This window comes from Triturus cristatus, chromosome 6 (assembly GCF_964204655.1).
Source record: "Triturus cristatus chromosome 6, aTriCri1.1, whole genome shotgun sequence".
Lineage (NCBI taxonomy): Eukaryota > Metazoa > Chordata > Amphibia > Caudata > Salamandridae > Triturus > Triturus cristatus.
This window is the reverse complement of record NC_140589.1, coordinates 170,988,280-171,016,122: the sequence shown is the minus strand read 5'-3', so window position 1 is coordinate 171,016,122 and position 27,843 is coordinate 170,988,280. Positions and strand designations below refer to the sequence as shown.

General features: G+C 49.7%; 1 protein-coding gene across 1 annotated transcript in view; it reads right to left on the bottom strand.

Annotated features, from left to right (window-relative positions):
* Positions 1-27,843, bottom strand: part of XKR5 (XK related 5) — a 217,016-nt gene that overhangs the window by 125,188 nt on the left and 63,985 nt on the right. Inside the window, exon 2 of the mRNA XM_085610441.1 lies at positions 3,547-3,730. Within this exon, the coding sequence (XP_085466567.1) occupies positions 3,547-3,730 (184 nt within the window). The remainder of the gene's footprint in view (positions 1-3,546; positions 3,731-27,843) is intronic.

The following is a 27,843-nucleotide window of genomic DNA, read 5'->3' as shown; positions in this document are numbered from 1 at the left end:
TAGGATGTGAATTGAATGTCTGGCTGTGGAGTGACAGGGGCTGGGGATGTGCAGTGGCTCCAGAGACTCTGGATGAGTCAGGGCTGGGCTGAATAGAGCTGGATTGAATTCGGAGAAGTGGGAGGAGTTGTCACTAGCACCCGAATAGGAGTTATCACTAGCACCTGAATAGGCCCGGTCTGCATTTAGAGTGGTGGGAGGAGATTTCCCTTGCATCTGAATAGATCCTGTCTACCTTGGACAATGCGGTCTCCGCCTCCGGCACGCAAGCTGCACTAGAGAGGACAGAACTGGTTCTGGCTGGGCAGACACTCACTGTCTCCAGAGAACAAAGGATTTTGTGGTATAAATATTGGGGCCTTGACCCCAGAATTTTAGAACTCTTTTGGACCAAGAAGACTGCCAAGAAGAAGAACTGGAGAACCTGTGAGGAGGAACTACCACTTTGCTGAGTGCTTTGCTGTGTTGGCCTGCAGTGGCTGCTTCTGTCTTGGGCAGTGAAAGGACTGCACTTGAACTTTCTACAACTTATTTATTGAGTTTCTCCAAGGGCTTGAGGTAGAGCTTGCCCCCTATTCAAGAAGTCTCAGGAACATCAAAGACTTCAAGCTCTTCTGCCATCCGCACTGGGGACTGTGTGTTTTTGTGCTGCAAAAGAAGAAAAGCAACTCTACGCCATCTATGACGTCGCTGCCGACTCCGTGTCCTGAAGGCACTGCAGGGGGCACCACAACGATGTTCTCACCAACGCCGCCTCTGAGCCGCTGCTGGCACCGCAACCTGTGGGCACTGCACTCCGCTTCGTTTCACTACGTCGCCCTGGTATCCCCGACGACCCCGCTCCATGCCGACATCGACGCCACTGCTTGCACCGTGATTCGAGGTCACCGCTTGTAAGTTACATAACGCACCGTCCTCATCCTGCCTTGGCCTACCAGCGCCAGTTTGTCAGCCGAGGACAGCGCTTCAGCAACAACGATGCTGCTGCTTGCACCGTGACCTGCCAGCACCGTGACGAGCACCGCATCACTTCGCACCACAGCCATGGTCTCACCGATGCCGCTGAACGACCTTTGCTGAGGCGCTACCTGCAATGCGACCTGATGGCACTGCATGCCGCACCGCTGCACTTTTCACCACAGCATCCGACACCTGCGCTCCTAACTTCAACCGCGAGGAGTTCGATCTGCAATGCGTGTGACTTCATGGGCCCTACGACTCCTGCACCGACCTCTGTGGATGCGGTGCTTTTGGAGTTCAATGAGAGGTCACCGACACCCTGCATTTCTAAAGGTACGGTTTTGTGGGTCTTCCAGACACCGTAGCTGGCCCGTGATGCTGCGGTCAGCCAGAAGTGTTTGAATTGTTTGTTCACGACGCAGTGATAGTCCCAGACGAAGCTATCGACTTCAAGGAACTGTATTTCAAGTTAATTTTGATAACTGAAGATTTCTAAGTACTGTATTGTGGATTTTTACCAGTTTTGGTCTTGTTTTAAGTATATAAAAATATTGGATATTTTTCTAAACTGGTGTGGTGTCCTTTTGTAGTGCTTACACTGTATTACTGTTGGTTATGTGCAAATGCTTTACACACTGCCTCTAAGATAAGCCTGACTGATCGTGCCAAGCTACCAAGGGGGTGAGCAGGGGTTATTTAGGAGTGTAACTCCCTTATAGTGACTAGAAGGAAGGGTCCCTACTTGGACAAAGATGCAAACCTTTGCCAACTAGAGACCCCCATTTCTAACAAGGAGGCACTGAGAATATGAAGGAGGCTCTTGTGCTCTGTGGCACTAAAGGAGATCCCTTATAAACACATCTTTATCAGGAAAGGAAAGTCTTCAGGGCTGAAATATATTAAAAGATGGAAGACAAAGGGTATAAATAGAAACTAGAAGAGGTTACTCTACAACAATTTTTTTGGGCAAATTAAATAGACTGCATAATTTTAGGAGAAGTATATAAAAACCATTTCCAGCATTACCTGTTATTTTGAGAGACATTATTGCACTCTGTAAATACCAATACAACTTGGTGTGGAATACACAGAGGGTGGTACTACCTCCTCAATCCAAGTTCCGCACCTTGGAGAGGTAGCATGGTCACATTGCATATTTTCCCCAGCAAAATTCAGACTACTATTTTCCATGTACAAATTCTGCTATATTTTACATGGTGTCAGGTGCAGGTGCCCACAAGGGATTTTTTTACATGCAACTTTGCTTGATTTCGAACAAAATAGTTCCGAGAACCCAAATCAGTGCCCTCAATCAAATGAATTGTTAAACTTAATTCGAAAAAATTCTAAAAGACAAAATCAAAACAAAGATTTACTAACATACTAAAGTAAAAGAAAACAAAATAGGACAAAAGGGTGTATTATTTTCCTAAACAAATTTATATAGATAACTTGAGGGCACAAAAGACAATTCACATATACAAAAATGAATGAAAAAATTAGTCTTTACAATAATCTCATCTCATTGTCCTTTTCGTAACAACTTCAAATTTCATAAATTTGAAGGGATTGCCATTGAACATATTCAGCTTAATTCAGAATGCCGATCGATGACAGCCATATGGACTATTAAAAATTGAGCATTGTCACAAATAGGACTTATCGATACAGATAAATATAATGCTTCGTCAATAACAATACTGGAGGATAATTCACTAAATCCAGTCAAAACTGAGTTTGTCAATTTGTGCCAAATATGTAGGAGCTCATAATTATTCATACTCTAAGGGTCTTCAGTTTACATGTGTATTTTTGGTCCTGAAGATGGTCTTCCTGATTGTTATAAGATAAGACCGAAATGTCGATAATTATAGCCCATTTTCTCTATCATTGTTATATAGGAGATGATCCTCAAATGTTCAATGACCATTTCTTCAAATGTACAAAATGGGCTGTTACAAAAATGACAATGAAATTAGATTATTGTAAAGACTAATTTTCTCATTCATTTTTGTATACGTGAATTGACTTTTGTACCCTCAAGTTATTTATTTATATAATTTGTTTAGGAAAACAATACACCCTTTTGTCCTATTTTGTTTTCTTTTACTTTAACGTGTTAGTCAATCTTTGTTTTAATTTTGTCTTTTAACATTTTTTAGAATTAAGTTTAACAATTCATTTGATTAAGGCCACTGGTTTGGGTTCTCAGAATGATTTTGTTAGAAATCAAACAAAGTTGTATGTAAAAAAAAACACCTGCACCTTACATTAAGTCTTACCCAAGCCCTCAAGGGTAAATTGGGTTACCCAATTTCGGAGAAATATTTTACATGGTGACATTTTTGCAGGGAAAAAAATGTGGTATTTATGTACAAAATTTAAATTCTAATCAAATTGAGATCATACATCCTCCTAGAATATTGGCTTCTGTCTGAATTTAGAGATGGCAATTCAACTCATTTAAACCAACAGAAAAGGAACAAAAGCAGAAACAACTCAAAACATGAAAGAGAGCTGCCAAAGGACATAGGAGTACAAAACAACAAAGGTTGTGTAACTGAAAAGCATACTAGCTTTTCTTACCTCTTCATTATCCCCAACTGTAGGACATGGATGACAACGAGGGAGCAGCATTGTTTATGCCCATCTATCCAGAACCATTTAAAACTCAGGAACTGAACCAAACATGCCGGCAGCAGAAAAGCAACAGTCCACCAGGCCCACAGATGTTGGTTGGTCTGTAAATAGTGAATCACTGTGCTGACCTCTATAAAAAAAAATACAAACAATAGATTTGCATTCACTGTAAGAGTGACAGTAATGTTTTATTAAGATATACTATATAGGTGTACACGACAAATCTAATGCTAAAGACTGTCATTATACAAGCCTCATAGAACTCGTTTGAATGCATATCCCCTATCTAATGTCACCAAATTAATTCTAATTGTATGCTCTCTGCGTTGAGAGCACTAATATATGTTGGTGGTGTAGTGCTGTAGAAAACTGTGTACATAAAAATGAAGGACCACCTCACCTTTCAGTAAAATAACATAAAATTGCCAGCTCTACAGAGCAAAATGTCAGAATGTGGATGGGAAGGCCTGCAGAGGAGTGGGCCTGGACTCTTGGGGAATGGATATGGACGGCAATTGCATTGGAGCAAAAGTGCCCTCTACAAATAACAGATAACTTAACATTACAGACTTGGGGGCTGATTATGGTGGCGGGTGCCATCGTGCGGCCCTTCTCTGCCTGCCAGATAAGGATGGCGGGCGGAGTGCTGGCAAACGGAAAGCCCATCCGCCACAGGTCCGACACAGGCAATCATTACGATTGCCTGTCAGACCAGGCCAGCATACCTAGAATGGTGGCGGTGCCTAGCGGGCACCGTCCGCCACATTAGGATGCTGCATTACGCCTGCCTTTGAATGGCAGTTGATCCGACATTTAAAGGTTGGCGGAGGTTGGCTTTGGGGGCCCGTTGCGGGCCACCCTTGTGCAGGGGCAATGCAATTATGCACTTGGGGGGCACCTATGGTGTTCCCATACAGTTCCCTGCACCAGGTGGCAGGCACCACGTGGTGCCAGCCACGTAGTACAGGGAAACGCTAAACATGCTTTTTTGGCATTGCAGCGGCTGCTGCAACCAGCAGCACCCGCCGCAATGGTAACATGCACAATGTGACCACCACAGTAGCGGTCGCATTATAATTGCATGTGCGGGACCGCTGCCACATGGCCGGGTGGTCCCGATTCCTGTGACGATGGTGGACGGACTCAAGTCCGCCCGCCATCGTAATCATCCCCTTAGATAGGGCCTGTTGCAAACTAAAGCAGTACAAAGAATTTTTTCATATTGATTTTCTCTCTATAGTAACCAGAGCTACTAGGCCAAAAATATTGACAATGGAGCTGTAAAGTTATGAAAAGGAATGGTGGGATCATTAAGCGATATAAATGAACCCGTAGTTTAATGTGTGAAATACTGGGATAAGTTGGTCTTGCTCGGTCACTAGTTTCTACCGACGTTGTCACTTTCCTTGTGTAACCTAGATCAAGAAAGTAAATCTCAAAACAGAAAGCTGCATTGTTTGACCAGGTCAGAGGTAGGAATATGGCCAAAGATATCATGTAAAGTGATGCAAAATAAATACATTTAATGTACGGCTCTATTATGAGCCATCCCTGAAACAAACTGAGAAATTCCACAATTGGTGAGATTGACTGTAACATACACTACTCAGGTTGCCTGGTGGTTCCTAACCCAAACAGCATGGTCCCCAAGCAAAACTATATGGAGTGATGAAAGATGCAATCATCTTATCGTGTAAAAAGCCAAAGAATGCACCATATTCCAGAAGCCTAATGAGAGACTTAAATCAATTTTGAAGTTGCAACTAATAGGTTTAACAGAATTTCAGTAGACAGAGAATATATTTTTTTAAGTAGCTGAAACACTTTACGTTTATGGCAAGACAGGAGACTAGCATTATGCATTAGCACCTTTATTTACCATTCTGAGCAGCACTTCTAAAAAAGCATTATAATTTAGAACCTTGAAAGAACACAAACAAAATAGAAATCTCCAGTCCCAGATAAAGCCCTGTATCCTCCGTGATCTTTCTCTTTTGTTTGCTGCTCTGAAAAGATAAGTGTGACACTATTAGAATTCTGTTTTTCATGGAATATATTTATTGTGTTGAGTCCTTTGTTTTTGTTACATTTCCCACTTTAAGGATTTCCAGTTAACTAATGTAAGCAAGTTTGATTTAATCTAATTATTTGTGATACAAGTGCTAGAATGTTATGAGACACTGGGTTACTGGCGGAGAGGGATGGAAGTCCCACTCAAATAATAAAAACAATCCTTCTCAGGGTGAACCATAAAACTCACTAAATTAACCTGTGCTTAGCTCTCTGGTAGCTTGGCCCAAAAGCAGTCACACTTAACACAGAGGCAATGTATACAATTTATGGAGCAGACAAATAGTAATAAAGTGATAACACAACACAAGAAACATCCCAAATCAATTTAGAAAAAAAAGAGTACATTTTCATAAATACAATATCTCCAAAACAATAAAAATCCAATCTGTAGAAATAGAGATATCAATTTTGAAAGTTTTAGGTGTAAATATCGGCAAGATGCAAAAAGCACCACTCCTGGTTATCTGATCGTATAGGACCAAGGAAAGTCGCAAGTTCAGGCTGACCATTATGGAGTGCGAGTCACATGCAGGGACCAGGTTAGTTTCGTTGAGGAGTGAAGTCCAGGGCAAAGGGTGCCATTTGCGTTGATGGGGGCCACAAAAAGGACGCTTTTGGTGACAGGAGCAGGTCTGATGTGGTGGACGGTAGTAGGTGTAGCGCGAAGAGTCAGTCGTTACTGGAGCTTCGCATTGGTTGTCGTTGACGGTCGCTGTTGGCTTGAAGCGCAGGTCCCACTGAAACTGGCCAGCAGGTTCAATCTTGCTTTTTCAGAAGTGTTCTGATGACGGGTTCTGAAAGTCCCCCTTTTATAACTGGTGACAGTATTTGTGTGGGGAAATTCCCTGGCCTATTCTCAATACTGGTTCTGGTCAGTTCTTTCTCTTTCCGTGGTCCTGGCTGCAAACTGTCTAGGGTGACATAGGCAAGGCAGGGCTTGAAAAAATCATAAAAACTTTCCTAGACCTGCAGGTCTAGTAACTTTAATAATCTACTTGAACAAACCGTAATGTACTTGACCCGTGAACTGGTCTCAAATTTGTGATCATAGGCAAATATTTTGTCTTCTAGAGCCGCCTTTTTTTTATTATCACAAGAGAGAGCACCTTCAAATATGCAAGTTCACTATTTCTGCTGTACAAAAAAACTCTTTATTTACTAGACTAAATGTTTGCTCCATGTATAACAAGAATCAAGCTTATATATAGGGTACACATGATTCCTGGCTTGCCTCTTAGTTCACTAATAGCATTGCCATCTGGGCAGGAGCAGCAATAGTTCCCAGTTCATGTTTAAAAACTCACTTTTCATAAATATATTACCAAAGCATGATGTGGTACTGCATTGTCATTTACAGATAGCATATTTTCCATTGAAAGGGCCACAAAACGTTTCCACTAACATGTAGTTTTACTGATAATTGCGCATAAACGATTTTGGGAAATTGCGTTTCAACAAAAATATTCGAAATTTGTGCGTCACCAATTAAAGTGTTCTCATTTGTTTTGATCCTATAATAATATTTTTTTCACCACACAATTACAAATATGGGTCTTCATAACTAGTGAAATATATCTGAAATGTTTGAACAGTTCACTTAGCTAATTCAGTGGTGTTAGAAAAAAAAGCCTGACATCTTACAGCCTTTCATTAAGCATGCTTTGCACAGTTCAATTGCCACACAGTCCACTTTACAAAAACCTCTAACTTGAGATACACAGAAAGAAAAATAAAATGTAATAAGATAAGCTGACTTTTGACCTCTGTTTCTGAAATCCAGCAAATGTGACAAGATACCAAGATTTAATGGCATTTTTATTGCTCTTTCACTTTGTGAGCAATAAAGATGCCTTTAAATCTTGTCATCTTGTCACATTTGCCCCACAGAGACAGAGGTCAAAAGGCAGTTTGTCTTCCCTGAAGTTAGAGGATTTTGAACTCCCCAGAAAGGGTCAGTAGTCCCTAAAAATAGCTCCTCCTGAAAACATATTGCTGGAAAATGCAGGTGAAATTTTGAGCCCTGCAAGGGCAGGCCTGGTGTCAGGTTCCTTTTTAGTTCTCGCCTAGGCAGCGCATGCGCTGTCTCGACGAGAGATGCTATATACACTATATGATGTTGGTAACCACCTCTTTTTTCTTCGGACTTTCTATTCATTTGTTTGTGTGTCACTTAAACCGTCCGAGTTCCCTCCGAGTTGTGGTTGGTGCAATCAGTCAATAAAGTCCCTCCTTTTTGGAAATTGTTCACGCCTAGAGCTATTGGCCCCTTTATCCGTATTACTTTGTGGTTTGAAGAGATACGGTTGCGTTGTTGGACTTTTTTTCAGGCTTTGTTTTGGTTTGTTTCCGAAGGCAATGCATTTCTTGTCCTTTTTGGAGACACGTTGTCACGTTGTTTGCTTTTTACTTTCTTTATGGATTTTGTTATTAGTGGTGAGCTCTGTTTACTTTAATGTGAATCCAGCGAATGTAATACAACCAAGTGCGTATTTTGGGGATGGGATTTGAGTGTGTCTTTTTTTTTTTTAGAGAAGGGCTTTACGTTCCAGTTTCCTTATGGATTTCGTTATTAGCGGTGACCTTTGTTTATTTTAATATTAATCCAGCAAAGGTATTTTAGTTTAGCCGCAAACTGGATGTACCTTTTCTGATAATTTAATGCAAACCGAGCGCGCATTTTAGGGATGGGATTTTTTTACATTTCGTTATTATCGGTGACCTCTGTTTACTTTTATGTAAATCCAGCGAAGGTATTTTAGTTTCTCAGCAAACTGGATGTACTTCTTCAGATAATTTAATGCAAACCGAGCACGCATTTTGGTGATAAGATTTTTTTTTTTTTTTATCAAACGGCTTTATTTTGAGCTAAGATGTTTGATTAGCAAATCTAGCTAAGGGATTAATTGTTTGCTACGATGCAAACAGAGGGTGCATTTTTGTGTAATTTACTGCAAACCCAGCAGTATATTTGTAACGGGGGTTATTTTACTTTTTTTGCTCGAAGAACTTTAAGATTAACTGAAATCTGTGTTTACATAGTCATAGTCATAGTCAAAAAGCTTTATTTCGATAAGAATTATCATAAATGCATATACATACAGGCATAGTAAAAATAGAAGTTCATCAAGGGAACAATTTTTACAGCAAATCATAATGGAAGCTTAATGACTGGGTTAAAAAAAAACACACTAAAATATTTTTAAAATTGATTTAAAATACAGTTAAAAAGACATATAAAAAAAAGCAATTTGCTAAATCAACTAGTGGAGCTACTAAATTTGCTTCTAATAGTCCAGGACCAGCCCAGAAATTTGGCCACGGCACAGACTAGCACCAAACTTGTGTCAGAGCGAAGAATGCGTAAGGCGACACGATAGTTCGAAATGCCCAGGAGACGGCAAGCAGGGCCTAGCCATCTTTTTCTCGGGTTTGTGTACGCTGGGCATTCAACCATAATGTGGGCTATGCTTTCTACTTTTTCTGTGCATATCGGGCAAGAGTCGGGGGTCTGATAGGGAGGCTTCCATTTGCTGGTGAATTCACGAGTAGGGAGAATCTCGAGTCTGAATTGAAGATACAGTGATCTGTCCCTGGGTTTTTGTATAAACTCAAGGTAAGGCTCAAAACTAACAGACTGTTTGTAGGTGTAAAAAGCTTCTGTTAACCTACCTAGGTTGGGATAACCAAGATCCTGATTATCAATCCAGGCCCAGTATGCTCTTTTGAGATCCAACTTACTCACAGGGGCTCCATGCTCCCAGGCATCGTTTAGTCCAAGCTGGATTAGGGATTTTTTGACATTACGAAGCCAGCTTATTTTGTGGGAGCCTGCAGTGTTCATAATTTCTCTCAGGCCCTCAGTGTATTTTGCTAGCTCCGGGGTGCGCCATAGGCGGGCCCAAAAGAGCAGAGGGCGTAGCCTTGCAATGTCTTTAAACGAGCGCCTACCCAAATCACTGAAAAGAGGTTTCAGAGGGGTACCCCTTGGCATTGAAACTAGTTCTCTCAGAAATTTGTTCTCAGACAGAGTAATTTCTTCTAAATTGTCAAAACCCCAGAGTTCGGCTCCATATAGGGCCGAACCTACTGCTTTGGCCTGATAGATCACTAGTGCGGGAGTGATTGGCTTGCTCCTCGAGGAGCGATGTTCTTTAGCAATTACCCCCGTGGCTCGTTTGTAATTAAGCAGCATTTTGTGAATATGGGGTCTCCAGCTCAAAGTGTCAGAAATTCTGATGCCTAGATAGTCAAATAATTTGACATATTCTAGGGGGACTCCATCAGACATGATGGGAACGCTGGGTGATTTGCGTGATTTGAAAGAGAGCAGCTTGGTTTTTGTTGTGTTAATAACCAGGCCTCTCATTGAGCAAAACAAGTAAAATCTGTCTAAGAGCTTCTGTAACCCTGCTGGTGTCTTGGAAATCAGCAGGGTATCGTCCGCAAATAGGAGAGTGGGAACTTTTTCCCCCGCCCAGGGCAGGAGCGTCCGCTGGGACTTCTAGCAAGAATTTCACCACTCCAGTCACAAAAAGTGAAAAAAGAGTGGGCGCTAGTACACAGCCCTGGCGGACTCCTCTACTAACTGGAATCTTTTCAGTTCTCTGAGCCTGGGTTCCCCATCTCACCCTGGCGAAATTCCCCTCATGGAGACGGACCAAAAGGTCAAGGACAGGAGGCGGAAGAACCAGATCCTGGAGAACAGACCATAGACGGTCACGAGGGACCAGGTCAAAGGCTGACTTCAGATCGATGAAGGCTAGATGGAGGTTGCCCCTGCCAATCAGAACGATTTTCCAATATAACAATAGCAGCCTGAAGACCTGGTCAATCGTGCTCGTACATGGTCTGAACCCGGCTTGATAGTGTGACAGGATACTATTTTCAGTAGCCCAGGATAGAATTCGCTCCAGCAGAACCCTACCAACCACCTTCTGGCTAACGTCAATAAGACTTATTGGTCGGTAGTTAGCAGGGTCCTCCCTGGAGCCCTTCTTAAATATTGGTATAACCTCCGCTCCCCTACATGACTCGGGGATAGGTGACCCCCTGAGAAGAGCATTAAGTAAGATGGTAAAATACACGGCCCAAGATTTAGGATCGGAGCGGAACAAGTCTCCGGGCAGGCCGTCAGGGCCTGCGGCTTTGGCTAGGACCAATCTATTAATGGCAGATGTAACTTCTAATTCTGTGAAAGGGTCATAGTTTGCCAAGGTGGGAACTATAGGGATAAAAGAAAGGAAAGCACTGGTGCCTTGAGTATTGTCACCCGAGTAGAGATTCGAGAAATGGGTGAACCATTCATGATTGGTAATATGGTTGGAAATTGTATCGGGGTCTGTGCCTCGCGAATATCTGCAGAGGTTCCAAAATGTGGTCCCATCCCTTGCTAGACTGGCATTTTTCAAGGCCAACCAATGAGATTCTTCCCAAGTACACTTTGCGTTATTAATTAGAGAGCAATCCTTAGATTTAATAGCGATTGCAAGCTCTTTCCTGCTGGATCTGCACTCAGAGTTGAACCAAGAACCAGGTGATTTGTGTTTATGAGTGTTATTAGTGGAAGAGGATATGAAAAAAGACCCGATTGACTCAATAGTGGCTGCGTGAATGGACGCGGCCCTTGAATTCTCATTGGTGTCTTCACATGCTTGCCTAAATTCTGCAGTTTTTAGTAGCAGTATTTCTTTTATAGAAGACAATTTTTGTTAATCTAATGCAATTTTAGGCCATTTGAGATATCTTTTACAATTAGATGGAATGACATCTCTAGTAAGCAATGTGGGACGACGGTCGGAGGTTGGTTGGTCAGGGGTCCATAAGTTCTTTAAAGTCAGGCACAGGGGATTATGGTCACTATCGGTGGTGGGGACAATAACCATGTCCACTGCATAGTGCCAAAGTCTGCGATCAATTAAAATGTAATCGATGCGTGATGGGCTGGAGGTTCTATTAAAAGTAAATGCTGCGTGAAGGTCGGAAGGAAGTCGGCCATTAGCAGCTCTCAGCCCATATTCCATAACCAGGGCATTCAGTTGGATTATCACCGGCGACCATCTCCTTACTGGGGGAACAGTGAGAGAGGGTATACCCCACCTGGCATCTTCCTCTTCGACCTCCAGAATGTCTTCAGAGGCGAGGGGTTCATAGGTACAATTCAGGTCTCCAGCGACCAATATGAGTGAATTGGAAGGACAGGAGTTCCTCTTCTAAGATGGTAACAATGGGAGACTTAGATCCTCCTTGGGTGCCCCTGATATAGATATTAAACAGCTCAATAGTAGGCCCCCCATTCAGCCCACTCAAGGTTAACTGCAGCACGTCCGGAGATGGGCTTTGTACATGGCGGACTCTGCAAGAGAGGGCAATATTTATCAATATCATGAGGCCTCCAGAGGGGCGTCCACGACCAGTGGACACCGCAGGAACACAATGACAGGTGAAACCAGATTTGAATAGAGGTGTAATGCTCCAGGTCTCTTGGAATATACAAAAATCGAAGGTGGCAATAAAAGTTATTCCAGTCTGGCAGTGGGAGTTTTGCTTTCAGACCAGCGATGTTCCATGAAATAATTTTAAAGTTCGTGTTTGAGGCTAAGGAAGGGGAAGTGACAGGGTCCAATGAGTGTGAGATTGGGACTACAGATTGTGTTCCACCATCCCCCCTAGCCCCACGGGAAATAACAAAGGAGGATGTTTCAGGGGACAATCTACAGTTAGAAATCGGGACAGCATGGGATACTTCATTTGGAATTGATGATGTATTGGACGCAAGGGTTAGTCAATCGATTTGTCCCAAAGTAGATATGCCCTCAAGCCTTTGTAAGGCAACCCACCCCTCCTCCCTACAAGATCGTGACTCGGTGTAGGAAAATGTCTAAATTGGATGGAAGACGAGTCAGGGGAGGAAGATCTAAACTCAAGTGCAATAAGGCCGTCAGCTAAGTTATGATTGGCTAGGGTCAACTCGATTGTGTCCGTGGGAGAGTTGTTGAATCTTAATCTACGGGCTCTTAAAAGGTCGTCTCTAATAAGAGATCGGCAGCCTCTGGTATGGCGGATCCAGTGGGTAACTTTGTTCTTTAGAGATTCTTCGCTCTCGTACCCATCAATCGTGGGAACACCCACCATTTGAACAATAGGCTGAGAGATAGCCCTAGGTCTTTGCACTACAGGAGATTGAGGAAGCAAGTCGTGGGCTGAAGATTTTTGAGAGGGATGAGGCTGGCTAATTGTAGCGTTATGATGCAAGGTTGGATGAGTTTTTTTGTTGTGATTGGACAAGTTAGTCCCAGCTCTAGTGGGTGGTAGGGAATTTGGTCTAACTTGCAGGGATGATGGTGGCAGTTGAGGTGGTATGGGTGTGCTAGAATCGATGTTATTAAAGGAAGAAGTTATTGGTAAATGTGAGTGGTAGGCAGTATTGGGTGAAATAGTTGGTAATTGCAAAGGTTGCATAGAAGGTCTTTTAACTATAAATAGTAATTTCTTTACTAGGGCTTTTAGATCGCTGATTTCAAGCTTCAATGCCTCAATGGTTTCCATGATTAGACCTGTAGCTGGGGCAGTTTCTTCCACTACTTCTTGTTGTTGGCTACCCCCTTGTGATGAGGGTCCAAGACCAAGAACTCGATCACTACAGGGGTTAGAAACAACAAGTACAGCAGGGCTAGTAATAGTGTCAGGGCACTCCACAAAATCATTATCAATATCAGATAGTAGCTCAAAGCGATTTGTACAAACAATGACGGTGGGATCAAGGGGTACCAAGTTAGCCACAGGGGCACAAGGGCTTACAACTTCAGTAGTTACCCCAGGGATGGCACTGTGACTCTGCGTACCGTCCTGAGCAGTTGCCATTGATGAACTTGGGGCGAATTTTTTACTAAACATCTGGGGGGATAGTAACAGGACCTGGACGAAGGCTACTTGGAGGCAGTGGGGATAAAAGCATAGCAGCTGGGTCAGAATCTAGAATGGAAGTACATTCACCGACTAAGGAGTCGATGCGTTCTAGCGTAGTAGGTGGCATAGGTTTTTTACTAGATTTTCTGGCCTTGTTCCTTTTTGCCATGCTGCCAGTTAAACTAGCAGAACCTCCATTGGCATCCGACATTTTCCTTTTGCCCATCGTGACCCTCAAACTGCCACACGATCAATGGCAGGGTGGTGTACAGACAGTTTATAACGAAGACGTGGCAGGGGGCCCCGCAGCAACAACACAGTACCTTATGATGGAGTCAGTATAGATGTTGAAAGGCGCCACACCCGCCTCAGGACTCAGATGAAAGGGGAATGGCCCGGCCCAGCCTTCTCCTGCCCCGGGCGGCCACAGATGGCCCGCCCTCTGCCCGGGCTCAGCCCGGCGCCGCCCGCGCGCGTCCCGCGACGCGGAGGGAGCCGCTGTTTAAGAAGCGCCTCCGGGCGCGCTACTGGCCGGAAGGGAGGCGGGATTCTGAGGCAAAGGATGACAGGAGCTGTAGTCCCCCCCAACTGCGGCCAACGATGAAGAGTGGCGGCGGGGGGACACACAGCGTCAGCGTCCCGTGTGCGGTCCGGTGAAGTGCGCCTGGTAAGTCCTGCTGCCAAAGTTTCACAAAGAAATGCCCCCCGCTCCACCGAGGGAGCCGCTGTTTAAGAAGCGCCTCTGGGCGCGCTACTGGCCGGAAGGGAGGCGGGATTCTGAGGCAAAGGATGACGGGAGCTGTAGTCTCCCCCAACTGCGGCAAACGATGAAGAGTGGCGGCGGGGGGGGGCACACAGCGTCAGCGTCCCGTGTGCGGTCCGGTGAAGTGCGCCTGGTAAGTCCTGCTGCCAAGGTTCACAAAGAAATGCCCCCCGCTCCACCGAGGGAGCCGCTGTTTAAGAAGCGCCTCCGGGCGCGCTACTGGCCGGAAGGGAGGCGGGACTCTGAGGCAAAGGATGACGGGAGCTGTAGTCCCCCCCAACTGCGGCCAACGATGAAGAGTGGCGGCGGGGGGACACACAGCGTCAGCGTCCCGTGTACGGTCCGGTGAAGTGCGCCTGGTAAGTCCTGCTGCCAAGGTTCTCAAACTTTAAAGCCAATCCAGCTAAGGGATTAACGTTTCGCTGCGATCTTTGCTTACTATAATACAAACCAAGGAGACATTTTTATAATGAATTTTGTTTGCTACATTATTGGACGTATTTATGTTCGGCTGCCATCTCTGTAGAATTTAATTTAAATTCAGCAGAGGTATTTTAGTTTGGCAACAATCTCCGTGCACCTTTATGGTAATTCACTGCAAACCAAGCCACATTTTTGTAATGGGGGTTGTTTTCGGTTTTTTTTAATGGAAAGGCTTTTAACAGAGGGTGCATTTTTGTGAAGTGAAACATACACCAAACATTCCATTTCTTGGTCGCCTTTTTAGAAAGGGGCACTTTTCGTAATTTAGGCAGAGCAGTTTGTATGCTGGACTTTAACGGATTTGGTTACTGGGCCAGAGAACCAGTTCAGCGAACCAGGTCAGCAGAGGTGTTGTAGAGCCAGAGAACCAGGTTAGCAACCTACTGTAGAGCCACAGAACTAGGTCAGCAGAGCTGTTGTAGAGCCTGAGACCCAGGACAGCAGAGCTGCTGTGGAGCCAGAGTATCAGGTCAGCAGAGCCGCTCTAGAGCCAGAGAACCAGGTCAGCAGAGCCGCTCTAGAGCCAGAGAACCAGGTCAGCAGAGCTGCTGTAGAGCCAGAGAAGCAGGTCAGCAGAGCTGCTGTAGAGCCAGAGAACCAGGTCAGCAGAGCTGCTGTAGAGCCATAGAACCAGGTCAGCAGAGCCGTTGTACAGCCTGAGACCCAGGTCAGCAGAGCTGCTGTGGAGCCAGAGAATCAGGTCAGCAGAGCCACACCAGAGCCAGAGAACCAGGTCAGCAGAGCTGTTGTAGAGCCAGAGAACCAGGTCAGCCGAGCTTATGTAGAGCCATAGAATCAGGTCAGCAGACATGCTCCGGAGCCAGAGAACCAATTCAGCAGAGCTGCTCTAAAGCCTCAGAACCAGGTCAGCAGAGCCGCTCTAGAGCCAGAGAGCCAGGTCAGCAGAGCCGTTGTACAGCCTGAGACCCAGGTCAGCAGAGCTGATGTGGAGCCAGAGAATCAGGTCAGCAGAGCCACACCAGAGCCAGAGAACCAGGTCAGCAGAGCTGTTGTAGAGCCAGAGAACCAGGTCAGCCGAGCTTATGTAGAGCCATAGAACCAGGTCAGCAGACACGCTCCGGAGCCAGAGAACCAATTCAGCAGAGCTGCTCTAAAGCCTCAGAACCAGGTCAGCAGAGCCGCTCTAGAGCCAGAGAGCCAGGTCAGCAGAGCCACTCTAGAGCCAGAGAATCAGGCCAGCAGAGCCGCTCTAAAGCCAGAGAAGCAGGTCAGCAGAGCTGCAGTAGAGCCAGAGAACCAGGCCAGCAGAGCCGCTCTAGAGCCAGAGAACCAGGCCAGCAGAGCCACTCTAGAGCCAGAGAACCAGACCAGCAGAGTCGCTCTAGAGCCAGAGAAGTAGGTCAGCAGAGCTGCTGTAGAGCCAGAGAACCAGGTCAGCAGAGTTTTTGTAGAGCCAGAGAAACAGGTCGGCAAAGCCGTCATAGAGCCGGAGAACCGGGACAGCAGAGCTGTTGTAAAGCCAGAGAACCAGGTCAGCAGAGCTGCTGTAGAGCCAGAGAACCAGGTCAGCAGAGCTGCTCTAGAGCCAGAGAACCAGGTCAGCAAAGCTGCTGTAGAGTCAGAGAACCAGGTCAGCAGAGCTGCTGTAGAGCCAGAGAACCAGGTCAGCAGAGCCGCACTAGAGCCAGAGAACCAGGTCAGCAGATCGGCTCTAGAGCCAGAGAACCAGGTCAGCAGAGCCGCTCTAGAGACAGAGATCCAGCTCAGCAGAGCTGCTGTAGAGCCAGAGAACCAGGTCAGCAAAGCCGCTGTAGAGCCAGAGAACCAGGTCAGCAGAGCTGCTGTAGAGCCAGAGAACCAGGTCAGCAGAGCTGTTGTAGAGCCAGAGAAGCAGGACAGGAGAGCTGCTCTAGAGCCAGAGAACCAAGTCACTAGAGCCGCTCTAGAGGCAGAGAACAAGGTCAACAGAGCTGCTGTAGAGCCAGAGAACCAGGTCAGCAAGCTGCTCTGGAGCCTGAAAACCAGGTCAGCAGAGCCATTGTAGAGCCATAGAACCAGGTCAGCAGAGCTACTGTAGAGCCAGAGAACCAGGTCAGCAGTGCTTCTGTAAAGCCAAAGAACTTGGTCAGCAGAGACGCTCTAGAGCCAGAGAACCAGATCAGCTGAGATGCTCTAGAGCCAGAGAACCAGGTCAGCAGAGTAGCTGTAGAGCCAGAGAACCAGGTCGGCAGAGCCGCTCTAGAGCCAGGTCAGCAGAGCCGCTCTAGAGCCAGAGAACCAGGCCAGCAGAGCTGCTCTAGAGCCAGACAAGCAGGTCAGCAGAGCTGCTGTGGAGCCAGAGAAGCAGGCCAGCAGAGCCGCTCTAGAGACAAAGAACCAGGCCAGCAGAGCCGCTCTAGAGCCAGAGAACCTAGAGCCAGAGAAGCAGGTCAGCAGAGCTGCTGTAGAGCCAGAGAACCAGGTCAGCAGAGCCGTTGTAGAGCCAGAGAACCAGGTCAGCAGAGCTGTTGTAGAGCCAGAGAACCAGGCCAGCAGACCTGCTCTAGAGCCAGAAAACCAGGTCAGCAAAGCCGCCATAGAGCCAGAGAACTGGGACAGCAGAGCTGTTGTAAAGCCTCAGAACCAGGTCAGCAGAGCTGCTCTAGAGCCAGAGAACAAGGTCAGCAGAGATGCTCTAGAGCCAGAGAACCAGGTCAGCAAAGCTGCTGTAGAGCCAGAGAACCAGGTCAGCAGAGCCGCTCTAGAGCCAGAGAACCAGGTCAGCAGAGCTGCTGTAGAGCCAGAGAACCAGATCAGCAGAGCGCATGTGGAGCCAGAGAGCCAGGTCAGAAGAGCCGCTCTAGAGCCAGAGAACCTAGAGCCAGAGAAGCAGGTCAGCTGAGCTGCTGTAGAGCCAGAGAAGCAGGTCAGCAGAGCCGCTCTAGAGCCAGAGAACCAGGTCAGCAGAGCTGCTGTAGAGCCAGAGAACCAGGTCAGCAGAGCGCCTGTGGAGCCAGAGAACCAGGTCAGAAGAGCCGCTCTAGAGCCAGAGAACCAAGTCAGCAGAGCTGCTCTAGAGCCAGAGAACCAGGTCAGCAGAGCTGCTCTAGAGCCAGAGAACCTGGTCACCAGAGCCGCTCTAGAGCCAGAGAACAAGGTCAACAGAGCTGCTGTAGAGCAAGAGAACCAGGTCAGCAAGCTGCTGTAGAGCCTGAGAACCAGGTCAGCAGAGCCATTGTAGAGCCAGAGAACCAGGTCAGCAGAGCTGCTGTAGAGCCAGAGAACCAGGCCAGCAGAGCTGCTCTAGAGCCATAGAAGCAGGTCAGCAGAGCTGCTGTAGAGCCAGAGAACCAGGTCAGCAAGCTGCTGTAGAGCCTGAGAACCAGGTCAGCAGAGCCATTGTAGAGCCAGAGAACCAGGTCAGCAGAGCCATTGTAGAGCCAGAGAACCAGGTCAGCAGAGCTGCTGTAGAGCCAGAGAACCAGGTCAGCAGTGCTTCTGTAGAGCCAGAGAACCAGGTCAGCAGAGCCGCTCTAGAGCCAGAGAACCAGGTCAGCAGAGCTGCTGTAGAGCCAGAGAACCAGGTCAGCAGAGCCGCTCTAGAGACAGAGAACCAGGTCAGCAGAGACGCTCTAGAGCCAGAGAACCAGGCCAGCAGAGCCACTCTAGAGCCAGAGAACCTAGAGCCAGAGAAGCAGGTCAGCAGAGCTGCTGTAGACCCAGAGACCCAGAACAGCAGAGCCATTGTAGAGCCAGAGAACCAGGTCAGCAGAGCCGCTCTAGAGCCAGAGAACCAGGTCAGCAGAGCTGCTGTAGAGCCAGAGAACCAGGTCAGCAGAGCCCATGTGGAGCCAGAGAACCAGGTCAGAAGAGCCGCTCTAGAGCCAGAGAACCAAGTCAGCAGAGCTGCTCTAGAGCCAGAGAACCTAGAGCCAGAGAAGCAGGTCAGCAGAGCTGCTGTAGAGCCAGAGAACCAGGTCAGCAGAGTTGCTCTAGAGCCAGAGAACCAGGTCAGCAGAGCTGCTGTAGAGCCAGAGAACCAGGTCAGCAGAGCGCCTGTGGAGCCAGAGAACCAGGTCAGAAGACCTGCTCTAGAGCCAGAGAACCAGGTCAGCAGAGCTGCTCTAGAGCCAGAGAACCAGGTCAGCAGAGCTGCTCTAGAGCCAGAGAACCTGGTCACCAGAGCCGCTCTAGAGCCAGAGAACAAGGTCAACAGAGCTGCTGTAGAGCAAGAGAACCAGGTCAGCAAGCTGCTGTAGAGCCTGAGAACCAGGTCAGCAGAGCCATTGTAGAGCCAGAGAACCAGGTCAGCAGAGCTGCTGTAGAGCCAGAGAACCAGGCCAGCAGAGCTGCTCTAGAGCCATAGAAGCAGGTCAACAGAGCTGCTGTAGAGCCAGAGAACCAGGTCAGCAGAGCCATTGTAGAGCCAGAGAACCAGGTCAGCAGTGCTTCTGTAGAGCCAGAGAACCAGGTCAGCAGAGCCGCTCTAGAGCCAGAGAACCAGATCAGCAGAGCTGCTCTAGAGACAGAGAACCAGGTCAGCAGAGACGCTCTAGAGCCAGAGAACCAGGCCAGCAGAGCCACTCTAGAGCCAGAGAACCTAGAGCCAGAGAAGCAGGTCAGCAGAGCTGCTGTAGACCCAGAGAACCAGGTCAGAAAAGCCGCCATAGAGCCAGAGAACCGGGACAGCAGAGCTGCTCTAGAGCCAGAGAACTAGGTCAGCAGAGCTGCTCTAGAGCCAGAGAACCAGGTCAGCAGAGCTGCTGTAGAGCCAGCGAACCACGTCAGCAGAGCTGCTGTAGAGCCAGAGAACCGGATAAGCAGAGCTGCTGTAGAGCCAGAGAACCAGGTCAGCAGCGTCACTCTAAAGCCAGAGAACCAGGTCAGCAGAGCTGCTGTAGAGCCAGAGAACCAGGTCAGCAGTGCTTCTGTAGAGCCAGAGAACCAGGTCAGCAGAGCCGCTCTAAAGCCAGAGAACCAGGTCAGCAGAGACGTTCTAGAGCCAGAGAACCAGGTCAGCAGAGCCGCTCTAGAGCCAGGTCAGCAGAGCCGCTCTAGAGCCAGAGAACCAGGCCAACACAGCCGCTCTAGACCCAGAGAAGCAGGTCAGCAGAGCTGCTGTAGAGCCAGAGAACCAGGCCAGCAGAGCAGCTCTAGAGCCAGAGAACCAGGCCAGCAGAGCGGCTCTAGTGCCAGAGAACCTAGAGCCAGAGAAGCAGGTCATCAGAGCTGCTGTAGAGCCAGAGAACCAGGTCAGCAGAGCCGTTGTAGAGCCAGAGAACCAGGTCAGCAGAGCTGCTCTAGAGCCAGAGAAGCAGGTCGGCAAAGCCGTCATAGAGCCAGAGAACAGGGTAAGCAGAGCTGCTGTAGAGCCAGAGAACAAGATCAGCAGAGTCACTCTAAAGCCAGAGAACCAGGTCAGCAGAGCTGCTGTAGAGCCAGAGAATCAGGTCAGCAGAGCCGTTGTAGAGCCAGAGAACCAGGTCAGCAGAGCTGCTGTAGAGCCAGAGAACCAGGACAGCAGAGAAGCACTAGAGCCAGAGAACCAGGTCAGCAGATCGGCTCTAGAGCCAGAGAACCAGGTCAGCAGAGCCGCTCTAGAGCCAGAGATCCAGGTCAGCAGAGCTGCTGTAGAGCCAGAGAACCAGGTCAGCAAAGCCGCTCTAGAGCCAGAGAACCAGGTCAGCAGAGCTGCTGTAGAGCCAGAGAACCAGGTCAGCAGAGCTGCTGTGGAGCCAGAGAACCAGGTCAGTAGAGCCGCTCTAAAGTCAGAGAACCAGGTCAGCAGAGCTGCTGTAGAGCCAGAGAACCAGGACAGAAGAGCTGCTCTAGAGCCAGAGAACCAGGTCAGCAGAGCTGCTCTAGAGCCAGAGAACCTGGTCACTAGAGCCACTCTAGAGCCAGAGAACAAGGTCAACAGAGCTGCTGTAGAGCCAGAGAACCAGGTCAGCAAGCTGCTCTGGAGCCTGAGAAACAGGTCAGCAGAGCCATTGTGGAGCCATAGAACCAGGTCCGCAGAGCTGCTGTAGACCCAGAGAACCAGGCCAGCAGTGCTTCTGTAAAGCCAAAGAACTTGGTCAGCAGAGACGCTCTAGAGCCAGAGAACCAGATCAGCTGAGATGCTCTAGAGCCAGAGCACCAGGTCAGCAGAGTAGTTGTAGAGCCAGAGAACCAGGTCGGCAGAGCCGCTCTAGAGCCAGGTCAGCAGAGCCGCTCTAGAGCCAGAGAACCAGGCCAGCAGAGCTGTGCTAGAGCCAGACAAGCAGGTCAGCAGAGCTGCTGTGGAGCCAGAGAAGCAGGCCAGCAGAGCGGCTCTAGAGACAGAGAACCAGGCCAGCAGAGCCGCTCTAGAGCCAGGGAACCTAGAGCCAGAGAAGCAGGTCAGCAGAGCTGCTGTAGAGCCAGAGAACCAGGTCAGCAGAGCTGTTGTAGAGCCAGAGAACCAGGCCAGCAGACCTGCTCTAGAGCCAGGAAACCAGGTCAGCAAAGCCGCCATAGAGCCAGAGAACCGCGACAGCAGAGCTGTTGTAAAGCCTGAGAACCAGGTCAGCAGAGCTACTCTAGAGCAAGAGAACCAGGTCAGCAGAGATGCACTAGAGCCAGAGAACCAGGTCAGCAAAGCTGCTGTAGAGCCAGAGAACCAGATCAGCAGAGCCGCTGTAGAGCCAGAGAACCAGGTCAGCAGAGCTGCTGTAGAGCCAGAGAACCAGGTCAGTAGAGCGCCTGTGGAGCCAGAGAACCAGGTCAGAAGAGCCGCTCTAGCGCCAGAGAACCAGGTCAGCAGAGCTGCTCTAGAGCCATAGAACCTAGAGCCAGAGAAGCAGGTCAGCAAAGCTGCTCTAGAGTCATAGAAGCAGGTCAGGAGAGCTGCTGTAGAGCCAGAGAACCAGGTCAGCAAGCTGCTGAAGAGCCTGAGAACCAGGTCAGCAGAGCCATTCTAGAGCCAGAGAACCAGGTCAGCAGAGCTGCTGTAGAGCCAGAGAACCAGGTCAGCAGTGCTTCTGTAGAGCCAGAGAACCAGGTCGGCAGAGCTGCTCTAGAGCCAGAGAACCAGGTCAGCAGAGCTGCTGTAGAGCCAGAGAACCAGGTCAGCAGAGCCGCTCTAGAGCCAGAGAACCAGGTCAGCAGAGACGCTCTAGAGCCAGAGAACCAGGCCAGCAGAGCCACTCTAGAGCCAGAGAACCTAGAGCCAGAGAAGCAGGTCAGCAGAGCTGCTGTAGAGTCAGAGACCCAGAACAGCAGAGCCGTTGTAGAGCCAGAGAACCAGGTCAGCAGAGCTGCTCTAGAGCCAGAGAACCAGGTCAGAAAAGCCGCCATAGAGCCAGAGAACCGGGACAGCAGAGCTGTTGTAAAGCCTGAGAACCAGGCCAGCAGAGCTGCTCTAGAGCCAGAGAACTAGGTCAGCAGAGCTGCTCTAGAGCCAGAGAACCAGGTCAGCAAAGCTGCTCTAGAGCCAGAGAACCAGGTCAGCAAAGCTGCTCTAGAGCCAGCGAACCACGTCAGCAGAGCTGCTGTAGAGCCAGAGAACCAGATAAGCAGAGCTGCTGTAGAGCCAGAGAACCAGGTCAGCAGCGTCACTCTAAAGCCAGAGAACCAGGTCAGCAGAGCTGCTGTAGAACCAGAGAACCAGGTCAGTAGTGCTTCTGTAGAGCCAGAGAACCAGGTCAGCAGAGCCGCTCTAAAGCCAGAGAATTAGGTCAGCAGAGACGCTCTAGAGCCAGGTCAGCAGAGCCGCTCTAGAGCCAGAGAACCAGGCCAACACAGCCGCTCTAGACCCAGAGAAGCAGGTCAGCAGAGCTGTTGTAGAGCCAGAGAACCAGGCCAACAGCGCGGCTCTAGAGCCAGAGAACCAGGCCAGCAGAGCGGCTCTAGAGACAGAGAACCTAGAGCCAGAGAAGCAGGTCATCAGAGCTGCTGTAGAGCCAGAGAACCAGGTCAGCAGAGCTGCTCTAGAGCCAGAGAAGCAGGTCAGCAAAGCCGCCATAGAGCCAGAGAACCGGGACAGCAGAGCTGTTGTAAAGCCTGAGAACCAGGTCAGCAGAGCTGCTCTAGAGCCAGAGAACCAGGTCAGCAGAGCTGCTCTAGAGGCAGAGAACCAGGTCAGCAAAGCTGCTCTAGAGCCAGAGAACCAGGTCAGCAGAGCTGCTCTAGAGCCAGGGAAGCAGGTCAGCAGAGCTGCTGTACAGCCAGCGAACCACATCAGCAGAGCTGCTGTACAGCCAGAGAACCAGATAAGCAGAGCTGCTGTAGAGTCAGAGAACAAGGTCAGCACCGTCACTCTAGAGCCAGAGAACCAGGTCAGCAGAGCTGGTGTGGAGCCGGAGAACCAGGTCAGCAGAGCTGCTGAAGAGCCAGAGAACCAGGACAGCAGAGCCGCTCTAGAGCCAGAGAACAAGGTCAACAGAGCTGCTGTAGAGCCAGAGAACCAGGTCAGCAAGCTGCTGTAGAGCCTGAGAACCAAGTCAGCAGAGCTGCTGTAGAGCCAGAGAACCAGGTCAGCAGAGCTGCTGTAAAGCCAGAGAACCAGGTCAGCAGAGCCGCTCTAGAGCCAGAGAACCAGGTCAGCAAAGCTGCTCTAGAGCCAGGGAAGCAGGTCAGCAGAGCTGCTGTAGAGCCAGCGAACCACGTCAGCAGAGCTGCTGTAGAGCCAGAGAACCAGATAAGCAGAGCTGCTGTAGAGCCAGAGAACCAGGTCAGCAGCGTCACTCTAAAGCCAGAGAACTAGGTCAGAAGAGCTGCTGTAGAACCAGAGAACCAGGTCAGTAGTGCTTCTGTAGAGCCAGAGAACCAGGTCAGCAGAGCCGCTCTAAAGCCAGAGAATTAGGTCAGCAGAGACGCTCTAGAGCCAGGTCAGCAGAGCTGCTCTAGAGCCAGAGAACCAGGTCAGCAGAGCTGCTCTAGAGCCAGAGAACCAGGTCAGCAAAGCTGCTCTAGAGCCAGAGAACCAGGTCAGCAGAGCTGCTCTAGAGCCAGGGAAGCAGGTCAGCAGAGCTGCTGTACAGCCAGCGAACCACATCAGCAGAGCTGCTGTACAGCCAGAGAACCAGATAAGCAGAGCAGCTGTAGAGTCAGAGAACAAGGTCAGCACCGTCACTCTAGAGCCAGAGAACCAGGTCAGCAGAGCTGGTGTGGAGCCGGAGAACCAGGTCAGCAGAGCTGCTGAAGAGCCAGAGAACCAGGACAGCAGAGCCGCTCTAGAGCCAGAGAACAAGGTCAACAGAGCTGCTGTAGAGCCAGAGAACCAGGTCAGCAAGCTGCTGTAGAGCCTGAGAACCAAGTCAGCAGAGCTGTTCTAGAGCCAGAGAACCAGGTCAGCAGAGCTGCTGTAGAGCCAGAGAACCAGGTCAGCAGAGCTGCTGTAAAGCCAGAGAACCAGGTCAGCAGAGCCGCTCTAGAGCCAGAGAACCAGGTCAGCAAAGCTGCTCTAGAGCCAGGGAAGCAGGTCAGCAGAGCTGCTGTAGAGCCAGCGAACCACGTCAGCAGAGCTGCTGTAGAGCCAGAGAACCAGATAAGCAGAGCTGCTGTAGAGCCAGAGAACCAGGTCAGCAGCGTCACTCTAAAGCCAGAGAACCAGGTCAGAAGAGCTGCTGTAGAACCAGAGAACCAGGTCAGTAGTGCTTCTGTAGAGCCAGAGAACCAGGTCAGCAGAGCCGCTCTAAAGCCAGAGAATTAGGTCAGCAGAGACGCTCTAGAGCCAGGTCAGCAGAGCCGCTCTAGAGCCAGAGAACCAGGCCAACACAGCCGCTCTAGACCCAGAGAACCAGGCCAGCAGAGCGGCTCTAGAGACAGAGAACCTAGAGCCAGAGAAGCAGGTCATCAGAGCTGCTGTAGAGCCAGAGAACCAGGTCAGCAGAGCCGTTGTAGAGCCAGAGAACCAGGTCAGCAGAGCTGCTCTAGAGCCAGAGAAGCAGGTCAGCAAAGCCGCCATAGAGCCAGAGAACCTGGACAGCAGAGATGTTGTAAAGCCTGAGAACCAGGTCAGCAGAGCTGCTCTAGAGCCAGAGAACCAGGTCAGCAGAGCTGCTCTAGAGCCAGAGAACCAGGTCAGCAAAGCTGCTCTAGAGCCAGAGAACCAGGTCAGCAGAGCTGCTCTAGAGCCAGGGAAGCAGGTCAGCAGAGCTGCTGTACAGCCAGCGAACCACATCAGCAGAGCTGCTGTACAGCCAGAGAACCAGATAAGCAGAGCTGCTGTAGAGTCAGAGAACAAGGTCAGCACCGTCACTCTAGAGCCAGAGAACCAGGTCAGCAGAGCTGGTGTGAAGCCAGAGAACCAGGTCAGCAGAGCTGCTGAAGAGCCAGAGAACCAGGACAGCAGAGCCGCTCTAGAGCCAGAGAACAAGGTCAACAGAGCTGCTGTAGAGCCAGAGAACCAGGTCAGCAAGCTGCTGTAGAGCCTGAGAACCAAGTCAGCAGAGCTGTTCTAGAGCCAGAGAACCAGGTCAGCAGAGCTGCTGTAGAGCCAGAGAACCAGGTCTGCAGAGCTGCTGTAAAGCCAGAGAACCAGGTCAGCAGAGCCGCTCTAGAGCCAGAGAACCAGGTCAGCAGAGCTGCTCTCGAGCCAGAGAACCAGGTCAGCAGAGCTGCTCTCGAGCCAGAGAACCAGGTCAGCAGAGCTGTTGTAGAGCCAGAGAACCAGGCCAGCAGACCTGCTCTAGAGCCAGGAAACCAGGTCAGCAAAGCCGCCATAGAGCCAGAGAACCGCGACAGCAGAGCTGTTGTAAAGCCTCAGAACTAGGTCAGCAGAGCTGCTCTAGAGCCAGAGAACCAGGTCAGCAGAGATGCTCTAGAGCCAGAGAACCAGGTCAGCAAAGCTGCTGTAGAGCCAGAGAACCAGATCAGCAGAGCCGCTGTAGAGCCAGAGAACCAGGTCAGCAGAGCTGCTGTAGAGCCAGAGAACCAGATCAGCAGAGCGCCTGTGGAGCCAGAGAACCAGGTCAGAAGAGCCACTATAGCGCCAGAGAACCAGGTCAGCAGAGCTGCTGTAGAGCCATAGAACCTAGAGCCAGAGAAGCAGGTCAGCAAAGCTGCTCTAGAGTCATAGAAGCAGGTCAGGAGAGCTGCTGTAGAGCCAGAGAACCAGGTCAGCAAGCTGCTGTAGAGCCTGAGAACCAGATCAGCAGAGCCATTCTAGAGCTAGAGAACCAGGTCAGCAGAGCTGCTGTAGAGCCAGAGAACTAGGTCAGCAGTGCTTCTGTAGAGCCAGAGAACCAGGTCGGCAGAGCTGCTCTAGAGCCAGAGAACCAGGTCAGCAGAGCTGCTGTAGAGCCAGAGAACCAGGTCAGCAGAGCCGCTCTAGAGCCAGAGAACCAGGTCAGCAGAGACGCTCTAGAGCCAGAGAACCAGGGCAGCAGAGCCACTCTAGAGACAGAGAACCTAGAGCCAGAGAAGCAGGTCAGCAGAGCTGCTGTAGAGTCAGAGACCCAGAACAGCAGAGCCGTTGTAGAGCCGGAGAACCAGGTCAGCAGAGCTGCTCTAGAGCCAGAGAACCAGGTCAGAAAAGCCGCCATAGAGCCAGAGAACCGGGACAGCAGAGCTGTTGTAAAGCCTGAGAACCAGGCCAGCAGAGCTGCTCTAGAGCCAGAGAACTAGGTCAGCAGAGCTGCTCTAGAGCCAGAGAACCAGGTCAGCAAAGCTGCTCTAGAGCCAGAGAACCAGGTCAGCAAAGCTGCTCTAGAGCCAGGGAAGCAGGTCAGCAGAGCTGCTGTAGAGCCAGCGAACCACGTCAGCAGAGCTGCTGTAGAGCCAGAGAACCAGATAAGCAGAGCTGCTGTAGAGCCAGAGAACCAGGTCAGCAGCGTCACTCTAAAGCCAGAGAACCAGGTCAGCAGAGCTGCTGTAGAACCAGAGAACCAGGTCAGTAGTGCTTCTGTAGAGCCAGAGAACCAGGTCAGCAGAGCCGCTCTAAAGCCAGAGAATTAGGTCAGCAGAGACGCTCTAGAGCCAGGTCAGCAGAGCCGCTCTAGAGCCAGAGAACCAGGCCAACACAGCCGCTCTAGACCCAGAGAGCAGGTCAGCAGAGCTGTTGTAGAGCCAGAGAACCAGGCCAGCAGAGCGGCTCTAGAGCCAGAGAACCAGGCCAGCAGAGCGGCTCTAGAGACAGAGAACCTAGAGCCAGAGAAGCAGGTCATCAGAGCTGCTGTAGAGCCAGAGAACCAGGTCAGCAGAGCCGTTGTAGAGCCAGAGAACCAGGTCAGCAGAGCTGTTGTAAAGCCTGAGAACCAGGTCAGCAGAGCTGCTCTAGAGCCAGAGAACCAGGTCAGCAGAGCTGCTCTAGAGCCAGAGAACCAGGTCAGCAAAGCTGCTCTAGAGCCAGAGAACCAGGTCGGCAGAGCTGCTCTAGAGCCAGAGAACCAGGTCAGCAGAGCTGCTCTAGAGCCAGGGAAGCAGGTCAGCCGAGCTGCTGTACAGCCAGCGAACCACATCAGCGGAGCTGCTGTACAGCCAGAGAACCAGATAAGCAGAGCTGCTGTAGAGCCAGAGAACCAGGTCAGCAGAGCTGCTGTAAAGCCTGAGAACCAGGTCAGCAGAGCTGCTCTAGAGCCAGAGAACCAGGTCAGGAGAGCTGCTCTAGAGCCAGAGAACAAGGTCAGCACCGTCACTCTAGAGCCAGAGAACCAGGTCAGCAGAGCTGGTGTGGAGCCGGAGACCCAGGTCAGCAGAGCTGCTGAAGAGCCAGAGAACCAGGACAGCAGAGCCGCTCTAGAGCCAGAGAACAAGGTCAACAGAGCTGCTGTCGAGCCAGAGAACCAGGTCAGCAAGCTGCTGTAGAGCCTGAGAACCAAGTCAGCAGAGCTGTTCTAGAGCCAGAGAACCAGGTCAGCAGAGCTGCTGTAGAGCCAGAGAACCAGGTCAGCAGAGCTGCTGTAAAGCCAGAGAACCAGGTCAGCAGAGCCGCTCTAGAGCCAGAGAACCAGGTCAGCAGAGCTGCTGTAGAGCCAGAGAACCAGGTCAGCAGAGCTGCTGTAAAGCCAGAGAACCAGGTCAGCAGAGCCGCTCTAGAGCCAGAGAACCAGGTCAGCAGAGCTGCTCTCGAGCCAGAGAACCAGGTCAGCAGAGCTGTTGTAGAGCCAGAGAACCAG